The 18,267-nt window shown below is 39.0% G+C and overlaps 2 protein-coding genes and 1 long non-coding RNA gene across 3 annotated transcripts in view; 1 reads left to right on the forward strand and 2 right to left on the reverse strand.

The window, feature by feature from the left end:
* The window catches only part of LOC306996212, a 1,114,438-nt gene that overhangs the window by 847,701 nt on the left and 248,470 nt on the right, over positions 1–18,267 (reverse strand). The gene's annotated exons all lie outside the window — the stretch shown is intronic.
* Positions 756–5,178, forward strand: crx (cone-rod homeobox). Its single transcript, XM_079606564.1, has 3 exons — positions 756–1,336; positions 2,202–2,353; positions 2,720–5,178. The coding sequence occupies exons 1-3, from the start codon at positions 1,240–1,242 to the stop codon at positions 3,314–3,316; spliced, it is 846 nt and encodes a 281-aa protein (XP_079462690.1). The 5' UTR covers positions 756–1,239; the 3' UTR covers positions 3,317–5,178.
* Positions 9,220–12,205, reverse strand: h3f3c (H3 histone, family 3C). Its single transcript, XM_079605996.1, has 4 exons — positions 12,040–12,205; positions 10,999–11,142; positions 10,734–10,887; positions 9,220–10,575 (listed from the first exon to the last, which is right to left on the reverse strand). Exons 2-4 carry the CDS (start codon positions 11,124–11,126, stop codon positions 10,447–10,449), a joined length of 411 nt encoding a protein of 136 aa, XP_079462122.1. The 5' UTR covers positions 11,127–11,142; positions 12,040–12,205; the 3' UTR covers positions 9,220–10,446.

Here is an 18,267-nt window from a genome sequence, read left to right on the forward strand (position 1 = left end):
TATTTATGAGATTCAAATTACAGTTGCGTCTAACAGCCTGTCCGAAGTTTGACCCATTCGTTTCTATAAAGATAGCAAAAATATAATTCCAACAAACGAAAAACAAAGCATTCAGCTAATTCAAATATAATGGTTAATAGCACACAATTGTACACAATTTATAAGACAGATATATAAAATCGAATTATTGATGTGCAAATTGTAGCCTAATATGAATCTAAATTGTTTTACGAACAAACATGCACAAGCATCCAATCGCCTATACGAATTTTATTTATTTTTTATGTGGGCAGTGTCAGATTTTTTTCGTCATAGGCTATTATAAAGAAATGAGTTCTGCCTTCTGAAATTGGTTTTCATGGGGCATCTTTCGAACTTGTAGCCTGCAGCGTGTCAAATACAATTCTTGCAGTGAATCAATTAATTAATAATGGTTGATACGGTTCCTAAAATCGATAACTATAGCCTATGTAGAGTTTTATTCTATTATAAAAATCTATGTTAGATTTTTAAAAATGCGGCATTTTGAGGCATCTCTCGTGGCATCTTTGCTCCGATCCCTGGTCATTTTCTGTCCATGCTATTAATGTTCGTGACATTTCGATATATCTTCAGAGTTTTTATTTATTAATCGTTTTCAACGACACTTTTTTGTAATCTATTTCTTTCTGTCATAGGGTAGGCTACCACGTGTTAAAATAGGCAACACGTCAAAGTTGTAGAGAGAGAGAGAGAGAGAGAGAGAGAGAGAGAGAGAGAGAGAGAGAGAGAGAGAGAGAGAGAGAGAGAGATGCCCCTTGATTAGCTGCTCAGTCTCTTATTTCTCATAGTGTCCCGCTCCTGTCCGGTCTTGCCTTTTAACTAACGCCAAAAATCTGACCAAGCGTCTAAAACCTTTGTTGAGCTAATAGTAAATTAACTTTTACTATTTCCTCACATTTAGCTACGCTCATCTTTGATATTCAGGACGATATTAATGACAAGAGTTGTGAGAGTGTAAGCTTGTTCAAGGCACTGAGGACCGGGAAAACATCTACAGGTGTTTGGAGCCGCGAGACTGAAGGAGCACCGCACGCGCCAGGCGCGAGCACAGACACGCGGCCGTCAGGGGCAGAGCGCGACCCCCGACCCGTAAAAAAAGCGTCACAGAAGAAAAAAGAGAGTGAGAGAGAGGGGTGAGAGAGGGAGGGAGATAGAGAGCAATAGAGAGTGTGTGCGACAGACGCAGCCGTCCCAAGAATGATGTCCTACATAAAGCAGCCCCATTATGCTGTGAACGGGTTAACACTGTCCGCCTCAGGAATGGACCTGCTCCACACCGCCGTCGGCTACCCAGGTCAGTTCTTTCTCATTAATTATTTATAATACGTTTGTTTTACTCATTTTATTAATTTTGTTGGTCGTTGAAGTCAAATGAGACGGGACAAACAAAACTAAAAGGTAGCCTCATCTTTCCTGTTTCATTTGACATTGTCCCCCTTTCCCCCCTTCAATTTAGGCAGAGCGAACATCATTTCACCAGTTGAAAGCCATAATAGCCAACTGAACTTACTCACGTAGGCAAACAAACGTAGTGCCCACGTTCTTACAAAAACGTACATAAAAATAGATGTCAAATAGCCTATATATTTAAATTTCGTCTTTACAAAAACGTCAGAGTTGTTTTCGTTTAAAATGTTAATTTTATGTGATGGTATGTTTGTTTGTTTGCTTGTTTATTAAAAGTTTATTTTAGCCCATTATGAAAAGCTTAATTTTTTTTAATGTAAATATTTCGTACGTTTTATTCATCCGTTTTACAAATAAAAATTATGATCATAATAGTAGGCTACTGAGTGAAGAATACAAATAAGGCTAAATGGGTTAAATAGCCTAATATCAATATGTAATCGGCATAAATCACTAATTAAAAAAATATACTGACGTCAGAAACGACGTTTTTATGCGCGGCCTTAGTGACAGACCTCAGTCACTCACCGACTGGACTTAAGTGTAGCTAAAAAAAACAAGAAATATCTATCTATCTATGATGACAATGGATAGTCCAAATATTTTCCAAATGACTGTTGCACATGAATGAATGCTCACATAAAACGATTAATATTGATGATGCTACCATGTAAAAACCAAACAGTTTTCTCTAGGCCTACATGTAGGAAAACCTAAAGTTGTTTCTCACTGTATGATGTTTTTATGAATAGCCACTCCTAGGAAGCAGCGTCGGGAGCGCACTACCTTCACACGCACCCAACTGGACATTCTGGAAGCCCTGTTCACCAAAACACGCTACCCAGACATATTTATGAGAGAAGAGGTGGCTCTGAAAATCAACCTTCCCGAGTCCAGAGTTCAGGTGAGTCTTCCTCAAACTGAGACAAACATCTTTCTGACACCTCCCCGACTGCATAACATCTTTCTAAGCACACCTGGCCTAATGTCGGATGTGGCAGAAACAGAGAATGCTCTTCAGATAAAATAAAAAAATACATTTATCCCAGCATCTAACATTCACTCAACTAAATATGTACAGTGCTATGTTTAAAGGTGAATCTATTTTAATTTGTTAAGTCACAAGTATTGAAGGTGACCACAACTCTGACAGTGAAAGTTATTATTAATGTAGATCACATCACATCCATCACAAACACATTCTTTTTGATCTATTGAGAAATGAGTCAAACATTTATTTCATATTCAACCCCGCTCCTATTTCTCTCAGGTGTGGTTTAAGAACCGTCGTGCAAAATGCCGCCAACAGCAACAGCAGACCAGCGGTCAGCCCAAGCCCCGTCCCCCCAAAAAGAAGTCCTCCCCGCCCTCTGAGCTGATCTCTGACCCTGGCGCCAGCTCCTCTGTGGCGGCTGTCCCCGCCCAGGTGGTGCCCCCTCTTGCCAGCGCAGGCACAGCACCCGTTTCTGTGTGGAGTCCCACCTCTCTATCCCCCCTTCCCGATCCATTGTGTGGCTCCAGCACGCCATGCGTGCAGCGCCCCGCTCCCTATCCCATGAGCTACGGTCAGCCATCGGCCTATAGCCAGGGCTACAGCTCCTCTCCTTACTTCAGTGGATTGGATTGCAGCCCGTACCTTTCTCCCATGACCACTCAGCTGTCTGCGAGTGGGGGCGCACTCTCTCCCCTCACCGTGCCCTCCATGGGCGGCTCGCTCAGCCAGTCACCCTCCCTCTCCTCCCAAGGATACAGCACCTCCTCACTGGGTTTCAGTTCCGTAGACTGCCTGGATTACAAGGACCAGCAGGCCTGGAAGCTCAACTTCAGCACCATGGACTGTCTCGACCATAAATTCCAGGTGCTGTAAAAGAGAAAGTGAGCAAGTGAAGAAAAAAAGCAAGAGGGAAGGAGAATCAGGAGACGATGCATGAAGATTAAATTAAACAGAACTATTGCTTGAAATGCCGGAGACATTTTGATGATGAAACAGGTCTGATTCAGCAGGATTCATGTGATCTCAGAGGTGAAAAGGGGGGCCCATTTTGGAACAGGTGAAGACTCTGTAGTCCAGATCTGCTCTGTGATTGGCTGAGAGTGAAGGGACTCCTCAAGTCTACTGATCAGTCATCATTATTAACCATTTACCTCACACATACACACACATACAATCAAATAGCTTTCTCAAGGCATTGGCGATATTTAGCTATTCACACACACACACACACACACACACACACTTGGAGGGGAGCCTCTCGGTTTCTCTACAGGAACAAGCTTCTTGTTGGACAAAGTTCTTTCTACATTTTTCATAAGTTTGGTTGGTTTGTCTGTACTGGGAAGCATTAGGAGTTCTTGTGTTGTGCATTTAGCTTGCTGTTATTTATGTATTTTTAAATTATGTTAACTTATAACAAATAATGTTGTTTTCTGTTAGCTTGAGTTAATCGTTACTTACTTTATTAAACTTCATTTAATGGCAGTATAGTCATTCTGTTGATATATATTTTCTATTTGGGTGACCTTGTGTTGAAAAATGTTGGTGTTTACAATTGTTGTTATATTGCTTTGACCGAATACATTCAGAAGGGAACTAAAGGTTTTAAATTTTACATTTAGTTTAACTACACAATTAAATGTGTCTTTGTTTAACAAGAATTGTCAAACAAGAGTTGTCTAACTTTGTTTCTTGTTTATTGTGCAAGATGAAGTACATCTGTCAATTAATAAAAACATGGCTGGAAACGTGAGAGAAAAAAATGGTCTGAACAGCACAGAACTTAAATAAATTGGGCTACATCTGTCCCTAATGCAGAACAAATAAAAATAAATATGGACTAACATTTATGAATATAAAATACAAAAAAAGTAAAAAAAAATTCAATGCCTCTATTCTATATAGTCTCAATTCAAACTGTAATGAACTTCAAATTTCTTTCTTCTGTTGAACACAAAAGAAGATACTCTTTCATACTCTGGAAGTCAATGTTTGGTTACCCATATTCTTCAAAATATTTTCTTTTGTGTTCAACAGAAGAAAGAAATGAATGCATGTTTGGAACAACTTGAGGGTAAGTAAATGATGACATAAATTAATTTTTTTGTGAACTATCCCTTTAACCAACTAAACTGAAAGAAGATGAATTTCCCTTGCAAAGTTCAGTCCTTTGGGTTTAAAAACAGGAAGTGGAAAGATTCACATACTTCCACTATCTTCTCTATGAGTTACTGTGACACCCTGGGCTTGGATACACAGGTGGCCCACATGGAGGAGGCATCTGGGGTCCACAAGGTTGAGGCGATGCGATGGTGTTGTCTGGTTATCGTGTTGCTGTGATGGTGTGGTGTGGTGTGGTGTGGGTGGCCCCGCCCATGAAGCCGGGTGTGTGGGGTTATTTTAGCCAATGACCCAGAGAGCACCTCAATCTCCTTACTGTCGCCAGAACACTACCCTAAAGCAATTAAACAGGATTACTGAACCTCCCTCTCTCTCTTTCCCTCCTCCACACCTCTCCTCCTGTTCCAGCTCTCTCTCTGCTATGACTCTCTGCTATGATTATTCCATCATTCTTTATCTCAGTCCCAAATTAGATTCAAAATTAAGAGTTACAGTGGTCTGCCTATATGTATTTTCTTTGCATTGTAGGTTTATTAAAATAAATGTCAAATTAACTGGAATTTAAAAGAAATTGTACAATATACACTCTTAAAAATAAAGGGTTCTTTCTTGGCATTGATGGTTCCATTAAGAATCTTTCAATCCATGGAACCTCTAAAATCCATAACCTATATATATATATATATATACATATATATACATACAAAATTAGAGGGATCATACAAAATGCATGTTTGTTTTTTTAGTAGGCCTACTGTCCTGAATAAGAAATTTTAGAAAATAAGAAATGGTTGTTCTTGAGTCCTTTGTTTGTGAGCAGTTAAACTTCCAATGTTCTTCAGAAAAATCCTCCAGGTCCTGACAAATGTTCAGTTTTCCAGCATCTTTTGCATATTTGAACCCTTTCCAGCAGTGTACGATTTTGAGATCCATCTTTTCACATTGAGAACTATTAAAAGGGGAAGGTTCAAACATTCACTGATGCTCCAGAAGGAAATACGATGCATCAAGAGCCGAGGGTGAAAACTTTTGAACAGAATAAAGATGTCCAAATTTTCTTTTTTTGTTTATATGTATATTAAATTTAGTATTGCTCTTTGGAAGCAACGGAATATACTTACATGTTTCCCGGAAGACAAATTAAGAACAATTTACCATGATCTACACATTCAAAAAGTTTTCACCCCCAGCTCTTAATGCATTGTTTCCTTCTGACGCATCACTGAATGTTTAAACCTTTTTTAATAGTTGTGTTTGAGTCGATCAATTGTCCTCAGTTTGAAATGATGGTTGCACAAAACAATAGCACACAAACATTTAGTGTTCACGGCAATTTCACTTAGTAACAGTGTCCATTTTAACATAATGTTTGAAATATGTTCTGAATATCCCATATTCTACGGGGACTTACTAAGTGTGATCTGTTTAACCAGACTTCTCCTCTCCATCTGTACTCTCATTACTTCTTATTTTACACCAGGTTTTCCCAGTCTGCTTTATTCCTATTTTTCCTATTTGTCTTTCAATAAGTAAGGAAAAAGATGTGGAGTTCTGTCTCACTAAACATAATCACAGGCATCTCTCCTCTGTGCCATCTTCTCTCACTTGTTCTCCCCCCCCCCCCCACATCACAACCCCTCCTGAGTGCTTCATAATCCCACTCTGACCTGAATAAAACCACATGCACTGTTACCAGGATAAGGGTGTGTGTGTGTGTGTGTGTGTGTGTGTGTGTGTGTGTGTATGTGTTTGCAATTTTTTTATGTATACGTCACAGTGAACATCATTTCTTCATATAAACATTTGTGTGTAACTTCTCTTAGAAATTAATAAATAAGTAAAAAATTACACAATAGTTCATTTCCCTCACCCACTCTTTCTCTCTATAACTGTTTCTATCTATCTATCTATCTATCTATCTATCTATCTATCTATCTATCTATCTATCTATCTATCTATCTATCTATCTATCTATCTATCTATCTATCTATCTATCTATCTATCTATCCATCTATCCATCTATCCATCTATATATCTATCTATCTATCTATCTATCTATCTATCTATCTATCTATCTATCTATCTATCTATCTATCTATCTATCTATCTGTTATCTTTCTCTGTCAGCTCTCATTTCCTCTAACCCTCCCCCTGTTTCTCCAGATATTAATCTCTCTCTCTGTGACAGATTGTCTGTAGTTCATACAAGAAAACAAAAGGAGAAGCTGCTGAGCCTTCAATTCTAACAAATCACACACAACACATAAGGCCTTACTCAGAACCCACAACAAACCAGCAACGTAGACACATATAGATTGTAGATACCAGACAAATACATTTAGGATATTGCCAACTTTGTGGGGGTCCCCATAATGTAAGGTTTAACAGGACACACACACACACACACACACACACACACACACACACACACACACACACACACACACACACACACACACACACACGTTGTGTTCTCATGTTTTATGGGGACTTTTCATAGACACAATGCTTTATATTCTGTACAAACCCTACCCCTAAACCTTTTTTTGTGTTTTTTGCGTTTTTGTGTAATTTTTTTCAAAATACATCGCTTTGTATAATTTAAAAGCATTGTTCCTCATGGGGGCCAAAAATGTCCCAAGGACAAGGATTTCGGACATTGCCATCTTTTTTTATGGACATTTTGTCTCCATAATATTGGGTTTACTGACAGACACACACACACACACACACACACACACACACAGAGAGAGAGAGAGAGAGAGAGAGAGAGAGAGAGAGAGAGAGAGAGAGAGAGAGAGAGAGAGAAACTTGGAACTCTGTAACTGTGAATATACTGTTCAAACAATGCTAAAAGTGAAAAGGGGCAATAGGTTTTGAATGATAGGTGAAGTCCTCCAGTATAAAAACACCTGGTGAGTAAAGTGATCAGACAGAAAGAAAGAGAAATAAAAGTCAGTAATTTTTCTGTTCGTTTAAAGTAAGCCATTTAGCTATGCTCACTTTATATATGCATGTTGAAGCTCATATATATCGGTAAACAAAATGTGTAGGCTACAGTAAACTAATTGAAGTTCATTATACCCTCACGAGTGTATCAGAGTAGAAACACAAAAGTTCAGATGTCGAATAGTAAACTGGGTGTTGGATGTAAAATAAGCTTGATTGTCATTTCGAAAGCGTGTCCTCTACCGTCTGCCTCTTTATGGAAAGAAACAGCTCTCTCTGCTGTGACAAAATCATAGAGGAGACGTCAGTAGCCAGTTAGTCACTTCCCAGAAGCTTTGACTTCTTTAAAGACTATAAACACTCTGATGCTTTGCTCTATCAAAAGGAATTCACTGTCAAGATTCACTTCCTCGTTCATCAATAATTAATTTACAATTTCAACTTTAAACGGCACCCCCTTTTTTTAATAGACATGAAAATGCACATTCCGAACTTAAATGGTTGTAATTCAAGAATGCTTCGGAATATGTAAGATTGGTCTTGGTGTAAAGAAGACATTTGGCAGATTTGTATTTGTAATTTGTAGAAGTGAAATAAATTAAGAAAGTTAAACAGAAAACAAGTTATAGAAGTTTGAGTTTATGAAAATGTACAATGTTAACAATTTAATTATTCATATTTTATATAAAATATATATTTTCAAAACCTGGTGGACTCTAAAAATGCAAAAAAATCAAAGACAAAACTCTGAACAAGTTGTGTTTCAAAATTTAGGTTGATATCTCAAAAAATAAACTTTCAGTGAAATTTTGTTTGGGCGCAGTACCACACTTTTTCACTAGTTGACATTACTGCCCGTATAAGGGCTTCTCCATTTCCATATGTTGTTTGAGTGATCTGAACCATTATTTTGACAATTTTCATACAATTTATGAAGTATAGACATCCTATTCAGAAGTATAGGATGGTTTGGCAAAAGTTTGGCAGATTTTGAAATGAATTCAACCTCTAAGAAACACAAAAAGAACACGTGTGTGCATTATAGCTTGCTGCCACATCACTAATGGTGAATCTATTCTTTTTTTTCTTTATATTTAAAACATTTTCAGACCTTTTTTTTCTAAAATAATTGAATGGATGCTATCTTTTGAACTCTAAGCATGAAAACAAACTGAGGTTTCTACCATTCTTTCATGATTTTTCATGTTCATCACTATTTCAAAATAAAGGTCTGAACACGCCTTAGGAGTAGGAAAATATTCTTGTTGCAAATTGATAAATTACGGCTCCTCTGAAATTTATTTTGAAAATCAGTCACCAAATATTAGTATCTATTAAACTAGAGATTGTAAGCTTTCAAATTATATATCGTTTGTCAAGATTAGTTTAGGTTTAGTATATTTTATTAGGAATTTATTTTATTAGGTTTAGGAATTATTATATATAGTTTGTCAAGATTAGTTTAGGTTTAGTATAGGATATTACTGTTTTAAATATGTAATGGCTGTTTTTTTAAGTAGGCTAATTATTACTTCTAAATACTGGAATATGTTTCTTAAAAATCAGCATGATACAACTTTCAATATTTTTCAATCAGTTTTGACATTTAAGAAACATTTAATAGTTACTGTAAACATTAGCATAGGACTAGGCCATATGTCCAGATATGTGTTTGGGTGTGTTTATAAACGACACTGAAGAGCCAATTTGTGTGACATCTATTTATTACCACCAGAATATGAGAAATTTGGAAAATACAAAGATCAGCTTATTTAAATTTCTGAATAAGAAAAATAAAAGAAGCACAAACATGAGGTTACATTGTGTTTCACGAAGAGAAGGAAGGAGCAAAGTTCTACCCAAACAAAGTGAAAGACGCAGTACTAGAGTACTAAACGTAAAGAATATTTTTTGCTACACTCTTTGACTCTAATGCCGATCTTTAATTTGACAAAACTGGAATTGAAAGAGTGAAAAACGATCAAAAGAGGGCGAAAGACAAAGAGAAGGAAGATCAGGATGTTAGTTGAACAGTGAGGTTGAATGAGAGGCTGGTTTAGAGCGCCCCCCTGTGGCTGCCTGAAGTTATAACAGGAGGAGCAGGATCGGCACAATATGAAAAAGAAAAAAGGAAACTTAATTCAAACTGATTCTTGGCGGATTAATAATTTTTTTCTAAAGAAAAATTCATGTATGCATTGTAAAAAAAAAAAGACACCATATCAACAATAATAGTAATCATCAATATTACAAGTAACATCTTTTCAACCAATAGATGCTGGTTTGCAGTTGAATACGATTCTGCTTTGCTGATCACATCACCCACAGACACTAATAGATAGATGAAGTCTGACTCCACTATAAAGGGGCAAGTAAGGATTCAAAAAGGACATGTAAGGACTGGATGGATCAGGAAGGGGCGGGGCAAACCAGGGTGGGATTAAAACATAGTTGGGGTTCTGAAGGAGATTGGTGAGGACAGGTTTCAGTAAGGTGGACTGAGGCAGTTTTAGTAGCACCCTGCTGTGGAAGTTTCCGCTCCCCTTAAGCAGACTGACCCCAGACACCACCCTGTTTTTCTCTCTGGACAATGGAGTAAGTGTGAGACGACTTCTTCTTGCACGTATGTTGAATGTGTAGCCCTAAACCGGGCATAGGTGGACCTCGCTTGCGCTCCAAATGTGAATGTGTGAGAGTATGTGTTCGTGTGTAAGTGTGTGTTTGTGCAGGTGCATATGTGTGTGTGTGTGTGTGATCAGCAGCACCTGTTACATGCACATATAGGTACCCTACGCGTAATTTAGACAGCACTAGCAGACTGAGACAAAGTTACTCCCCATCACTGATACTCTAAACTCTACCAAGGAAAGCAGGAGGAGAACAAGTGGAGAGACAGAAAGAAATAAAGAGGGCGATACAAAGAAGGGGAGAGTTTAAGCACGCTCTCCGCGGATGCGGCGTGCCAGCTGGATGTCTTTGGGCATGATGGTGACACGCTTGGCATGGATGGCACACAGGTTAGTGTCTTCAAACAGACCGACCAGGTATGCCTCACTGGCCTCCTGCAAGGATGCACACAAAATCAGAATGTTAATTAGGCATAAACACATAATAATACAAAAATAATAATAATCTTAAAATGGGAATGTGTGCAAAAATGTTTAACATATAATGAATAAATGACAAGAAAAAGCAAGACCAGATAACAGGCTATGCGCACCTGCAGTGCACCAATGGCGGCGCTCTGGAAACGCAGGTCAGTTTTGAAGTCCTGGGCAATTTCTCGAACCAGACGCTGGAACGGCAGCTTACGGATCAGCAGCTCAGTGGACTTCTGGTACCGACGGATCTCACGCAAAGCCACAGTACCAGGCCTGCGGACAGTAAAGGTGTTTAATGTAGGGTTTATTATAGTAAAACTTATTTCACAATTCAAAACTTATTTTCAAAATTCACAATTACAAGTCATTGTACAGGAATATCACCTGTAGCGATGAGGTTTCTTGACTCCTCCAGTTGAGGGAGCGCTCTTGCGGGCAGCTTTGGTAGCCAGCTGCTTACGGGGAGCTTTTCCTCCGGTGGACTTACGAGCAGTTTGCTTAGTACGGGCCATTGCTAGTCAATATCACCTGTGAAAAAGGAAAATAACTACTGTTTTAGAGTACAGTTAAGTCAGTAAATCATGGGCAGATTTATGACATACAAGACAGAAATGTAAAAAACTTTACTTATAATAATTTAGCAGTGCTTTTTTTGTAGCTGTTTAATTAATAAGCATTCATTCTCATGCACAGACTAAGCTATAAAAGTGAGTAAATCTCTACTAAAAATAGCATCTCCAGTTTTACACTTGTTTTGGTATTTGACTCCCCCTGTCTCATATGCTATTTCAGGCCACTTCCTCCAGCACGTCACATTAAACCGATAAATAAAAGCAACCACTCAGCGTGGACTGATATAGCCTTTCAACCAATCAGAGACGACCGTAAGACAACAGTAAAGCAGAGGCCAGTAGCATTTGAGGAACCTAAAAAACTAACCAATCACAGGCCGTTCTGCCAGTTGTGGGGGCAAAGCAGTCCGTCTAAGCCCCGCCCTAAACCGCAAGATTATGGCTGCAATTTGAACGGCAACTGGAGAGAGTCCGTGCTTTGAGGCACAGGGGAGGACGTGAACTTTGAAATAAAATTCAAAATCCAATGCATGCACCGCAAAACCAACAACACAATACGGTAGCAGGCATCCTTGGGCAACTAAATAGTCGGTTAGAAGGAATATCTGCCGCGAATTTACGCCGTTTAACCGAAGTAAACAGAGACATACGAAAGTGGGACGGATTTCAGTGTGTCCTCCGACACGAAAAGGAGAGCCTGTTTTCTCTCGCGTCTCGCCATCGGCTTTCTCGTTTTCAGACGATGCGGTTTTAACGTTTTAACGCTCAAAATAAACATTATTCTACATTAAAGTTTCACAAAGCTGTTGAAAAGTATATCAGAGAGAAGACAGTGATGAATTGGGGCACTTACCTCAGGTGAACGTGTTTTAATTCGCGCAGTGAAATATGTGCTCGGCTTGTCTGGCAGTGTCAGTATTTACTATCTCACACACAATGGGAGCGGGTTGGCCAGAGCCAAAATGGCCGCGATGTCAATCATTCTCTCCCAGAATGCACCTCAATAAAATTGTAAACACAAAATTACCCATTTTTACAGTACAATTTCAATTACGATTTTTCGTTTGATTTAGCATGTAATTAATGTAATTAGGCTAAGTATTTTAAGTACTGTGTTTCAGATTAAGTTTTGACTGCACTCCCTTTGTTTTTCTGCTTTTTTGTTTTGTTTCCATGGAGGTCATCGGGTTTCGAGGACAGGCTGGTGGGTTCATCCACTGCTGGTTATATAATAATAATAACAACAACGTTTTAAATTATCATTATAACACCTTTTAAACATTTTCCATGACCCCTTAATTTAGGGTATTTCAGCCAATATACTATTTTTTTTTATGGATACAGAATTGTTTTGGGGCCCTAATGTATGGCTCAGACCTCACTTGTTGGCCAGATGATCCTAGATCAGTCATACAATGTTTTATTTATTTCAGGCTGACATTCAAAACCACCCTTCAGCCATGTAGGAACTCTATCTTAACCAAAAGGCTTCATTCCTTTCTCTAACGTTCACTATCTTTAAGGCTTCAGTGACATTTCAGAAAGGATGTGCCATTTTCCATGTACCCAAAAAACAACAACACTTGTAATGGTTGCATATGTAGAAAAACATCTGCTACTAAATGTAGTTTTGCATTTAGGCTATAAAGTCTGACTGGACTGTAATATAATGTGGCGTGTTGAGTAATTGTCTCAAAGGTCCCGAAAGCTTTTAGTTAAGGATCAGTGAGTCTCAGAGGCTAAAAGTGCTTTGAAGTCTTTAATGTGACACACTCTCTAATGCATGTATCAAGTGGGTAATGCATCAGAAACATAAGATTAGCAATGGCAGCTGGGTAGAAGCGTGGTGTATTTATTTATTTATTTACTCACTTATTGACTGACTTATAACCAAGTGGTGGGTGTAGCAGCTTTCACAGCCATACTATTATATTCTTATATTCCCCAAAACCTAGTTTAGATCATAGAATTACACCTAAACATAAATAATTACATAACCAGTGATCTTTTTTTATTTTTTGAAATACACAAAAAATTACAACTATATGGTGAATCTGTTACTGTTACCATGAGTGCTGATGTCCACCTTCTTATTATTGAGAGATTAATTACAGACAACATAGAATGGAAATATAGATGGTATGGTAATACTGCAAATTCAGCAATTTTATTGCAGTATTTTTCATTCCACTTCCTTGTTCCTGTAATGGCAATATAAGGCTCATTCAATGCTTTTTCCTGGAACCAACTGCAGTTCCTCTTACAAACAACAGAGAGCACTGTCCTCCTGATAAAATCAAACAGACAGTCTGATTAGGTAAGGATGGGGAGAAGGTTTGAAGAAATTCTGATGGACCCATTCACAAACGGCAATGCTGTTGAAGAGCCAGCTTTAATTTACTGTTTCATTTATAAAAATGTATCTCAACAAGCAGCCTTCTCTGTGGCAGACAAATATATGTTTTCATATCAGTAGCTATTGTAGCTATTTTTCCTCAGTGCCTAAACATATGCTCTATAGGAATATTAGCACACATCTTGCTTGAAATATCTTTTATATGAAACCTTAAAGTAGTGACAACGTGTCATATTAACAAATTAAAACATAGCCTATCCCTGTCAGAAAAAAGCTGTCACTGGAGCGGTACCCTTTCAGAAGGTTCCTGGTACTTTATTTAGCTCTAATAGGTGCCTATTAGTTCCTAAAGTGTACATATTAGTAGCCTACCTTTTGAAAGGGTCCCGCTCAAGTGACAAATATTACCTTGACATTACTGTAAGGTTTCTTATTAGGGCCCGAGCACCGATGGTGCGAGGACACTATTGGAATTGCTCGGTTTATTTTGAATGTGATGTTTAGAATTTCTGCCCAACATTTCTCATACATCATAAGAATGATACAGTATATTATATACAGCTTTAGTTCACAAATAAGGCAAACAAGAATCCAGCCTAATCCTCCACCCACACTCATCGCTTGTGCGCTCTGAAAGGTCAGCCAGGTATCACAGCAAGGTGAGACTCAGTGTGAAAACAGTTACTGACCATATGTCCTCATCTCCACACAGAACACCTTTTCCATCCCCCCCAGTTCTGGATCAGGCTTATTCCAAAACCTCCAATGTGCAGTGTGCCATTTAAGAGCATTTACTATTTACTATATGCTTTTGACTGAGGCGTATCCCAAAACAGCTATATTCACGCAGTCACCTTCTAAACTGACAGTGTTGTTGGGCAGCATGATACTGCTGAGTTACTAGCAAGAACACTGGAGTGCTGAAAAGGTTTAACAATGACCAGATTTATGAGCGTTATCAGCAGCTATAGCACAGTATGGTATGGCAGCTGCTCTATCTGGGCTTGCAGAGCACTGTGGTAAAAAATTGCACAACCATCACTGCTACAGCCCATCCATTTTCACAATCCCGCCAGCTTTAACTATAATAGTTAATAGTTTAATAGTAAAACCAGTTATATCTCCATTCAAGGCAAAAATTAAACTGCATTTAAAACCGGAATTTGCTCTAAATTACATCTCGATTAACGGCAATACAGAAACAGATTGACATGATTGCTGAGCTGCCAGTCTGTTGTGTATTATTTAAGCACGGGTTTAAATCCTTTCCCCTTGAAATTATGACACAATTAGACTGTATTTGGACAACGAAATGGAAGACTACTAAGACGGAAGCTAGAGATTTGAAGGCAAAAGATGGGATCTGACTCCTTGTGCCCTTGAGCCAAACACTTTGCTCCATGTTATTCCAGGGAGGGGACTGCGCCTGCAATTAGTGAACTGTAAGTAGCTTTGGATTAAAAGCATCTGCTAAATGGCAAAGATAAGTAAGAAAACCCCCAGCAGCATTCATGTGTTCTATCTTGCAAACACTCATATTTTATAAACACAAAGTTTTGTTCTTAGTCTCAGAGCTAAACCCGTTGTGGATTATATAGTTTGCAGAGTCTGGTATTCTCAAATTACTATACGGCATACATTTAACATTTTATTTTTTTACTTTTATGTCAACAAGCTGCCAAAAGACAACATTTTTATTTGGTTTAACTTGATGTACAAAAATGATGTAAATTGAAATGAAAAATTAATAAAACTATGTAGACATAAAAAATAAAAAAAAATTAAAATTAAAATGTGGAATAAAAAAAAAAGGTATCTAAATTCTACACTAGTGTACAGCAATTAGTCATTGTCATGTCTCTTTTCAAAGTGAAACTGACGGGATGCAATAAATATTAATTCAATTTCAATAATGCTAATTTTACACACATGCAACAGAAACAATTAAAGTTATTACATTTATTCATGCTAAATGAACTTTGTTAATATAATTTAGCAATACCCTGACAGAATACTTATAATCCTCATAAATGATTCAGGACATATACAAATGATATTCTTGCTATAATGTAATAAAATCATAAAAATCTAATCCACATGATGTTAGTTTTCCCCTTTTAGTCTTGTGCACACGTGTCCACTTCCTTCCAACCCCATTTCTGCTAGTGGCCTGATTTGGTACCCCAGCAGAGTAAACCAGCTCTATATTTAACTTCACATAACCTCTGTAGCAGGCTATAGGTGAATCTCATTTGCAGTTACCACTAAAGTAAATGTATAGATTAGCACATGCTAACTCAGCATAAGACCGAATTGATCCTCCCTTTAGATTGTGTTTCTGTGACCCTAAAATCCTAAGTCATTTGATTAGTACAATGGCTATAGGGGAACAACTGCAGTCCGAACATGTGCCTGTCAATCTCAGTGCCTTGAGAATTGCCTGTGTTATAACATTTGCTCCTGGTGAAAAATAAACCCTATGATTCCATTTCGAAGAATGTCTTACAGATTCTTACAGAAATATGATTTATATTTCAAATACATTTCCTTATCAACCAGCATGCTAATAGTTTTGTCGAACAGTGGTCTTCATTATTCTTCATGTGATCCAAATATTGAAAGAGACAATAATTGGCCTATTTAATCATTTTCAAATAAGTGTGTGTATCTCCCATTGCTGAGTGTTAATAAAAGATACTGTTATTTTCAGAGGTTTCTGTTATTGATTTGCCTTAGCATTTGGAACATTCACAGTATTTAGAGCATCCCTGAACATTTCCAGCAGAGGAGTGGCCTCTGCTGTTAGAGCCGGGACTAGAACTCGGGTGTCTGGCGTGAGACTCTCAACCCTTGAGCCACTGGAGGATGGTGAACCCAACAGTAAGACGCACTCAGTAAGATGCAGAATTTATTTTAATTCAAGTACAAGCAAAAAAAAAAATCCACAGCTGGAGCAAAACTCTGCAAAAATTAATCCTCAAAAAACAAAACCAGTCCAACAGGGCTTTCCACAAAAATATCCAAAAAGATTCCAAAGATCTTAAAGAAAATTCAGAGTAGAAAAAATAGAATGTCTCAGAGTTAGAGAACACTTACTCAGGCAACTGGCTTTAGAACAACAAAACACCAAGCAAAGAAGCTATGAGACAGAGTGACTTAAATACACACATCTGAATGAGACACATGTGAACCTAATAATACTAATTACCAGTTGAGTAAACAGGGCATGAGGGCACTATGAAAACATGACATAACAAGCAAAACACTGACAGGACTCCAGTGTTTGACTCTAGAAATGGCTCCTGACGTTCCTCCCAGGACGATCGGGTTTATGAACATGGAAGTCCCGAATTAACTTGGGGTCCAAGATATCTCTGGCAGGAACCCAGGAGCGCTCCTCTGGGTCATAGCCTTCCCAGTCCACAAGATGCTGAAGTACTTAATCTTCCTTGCCACTTTGAAAGGCCCAATGAATCGCTGGGAGAGCTTGCGGGACTTCACGTGTAAGGGAATGCTCTTTGTGGAGAGCCAAACTCTCTCACCGGGCAGGTCTGCGTCTGCGGTTAGCCTATCGCTGGTACTGCTGAGAGATTCTAAGAAGCTTGTATCGAGCTTGTGTCGAGCCTTCTTCAAAGTCTGACGACAGCGACGGATGAACTGCAGAGCTGAGGGAACTCCCACTTCAATTTCTTGGTCTGGGAACAGTGGAGGGGCATAACCAAACTGACATTCAAAGAATGGCCGCCAGAATCGAGAGCAAAACTGAGGCCCTCGATCAGAAACAAAGTCCTGTGGGATGCCAAAAACTTGAAAAACATGGTTAATGACAAACTCTGCAGTCTCTTTAGCAGTGGGCAATTTGGGTAAGGGAATGAATCTGCCAGCCTTTGAAAATCTGTCATCAATGACCATAATGGTGGTGTTACCTTGGGATGGCGGGAGTCCAGTAATGAAATCCATGGAGAGGTGTGACCAGGGTCGTCGAGAAATAGAGAGAGGGTGGAGCAACCCCTGAGGTAAGCGATGACAGACCTTCCCCTGACTGCATGTGGGACAGGCACTTACAAAGGTCTTTGCATCCTCTTTGATGGTCGGCCACCAAAACCGTCTCTGGAAAAATTCAAGGGTGCGAGTAGTACCTGAGGGGCAGGTCAGACGAGAGACGTGACTCCACTGGAGAACCTGGGAGCGAACAGCTTTAGGGACGAACAAGCTGTTGGTTGGCCCACCTCCTGGGTCTGGTTCCCAGGTCTAGGCTGGTCTTACTGTATTTTCAAGTTCCCATCTTGAGGGGGCCACTATCTTGGAGCTCGGGATAATAGGTGTGACAGGATCTTCTTGCTGGCTGCTTGAATATATTTGAGACAGAGCATCAGGTTTTAGATTTTTTGATCCGGGGCGGTAGGATAAGATGAATTGAAACCGTTTTAAGAACAGAGACCAGCGTGCCTGACGAGGGTTGAGTCGCTTGGCCTGCTGAATGTACTCTAGATTTTTGTGGTCAGTGAGTACTTGGAATGGGTGTGTGGCCCCCTTAAGCCAATGCCTCCAGTCTTCGAGCGCCAGCTTAACAGCCAGTAACTCACGATCTCCCACATGGTAATTCCTTTCTGTTGTTGTAAGACGGTGTGAAAGTAATGCACATGGACAAAGTCTGTTTTCCTCCCCCCTCTGGGAAAGCACTGCCCTAACACCCTCATCTGAAGCGTCCACCGCCACAACGAA

Source organism: Phoxinus phoxinus, assembly GCF_949152265.1.
Source record: "Phoxinus phoxinus genome assembly, chromosome: 3".
In the NCBI taxonomy this organism is placed as follows: Eukaryota; Metazoa; Chordata; class Actinopteri; order Cypriniformes; family Leuciscidae; genus Phoxinus; species Phoxinus phoxinus.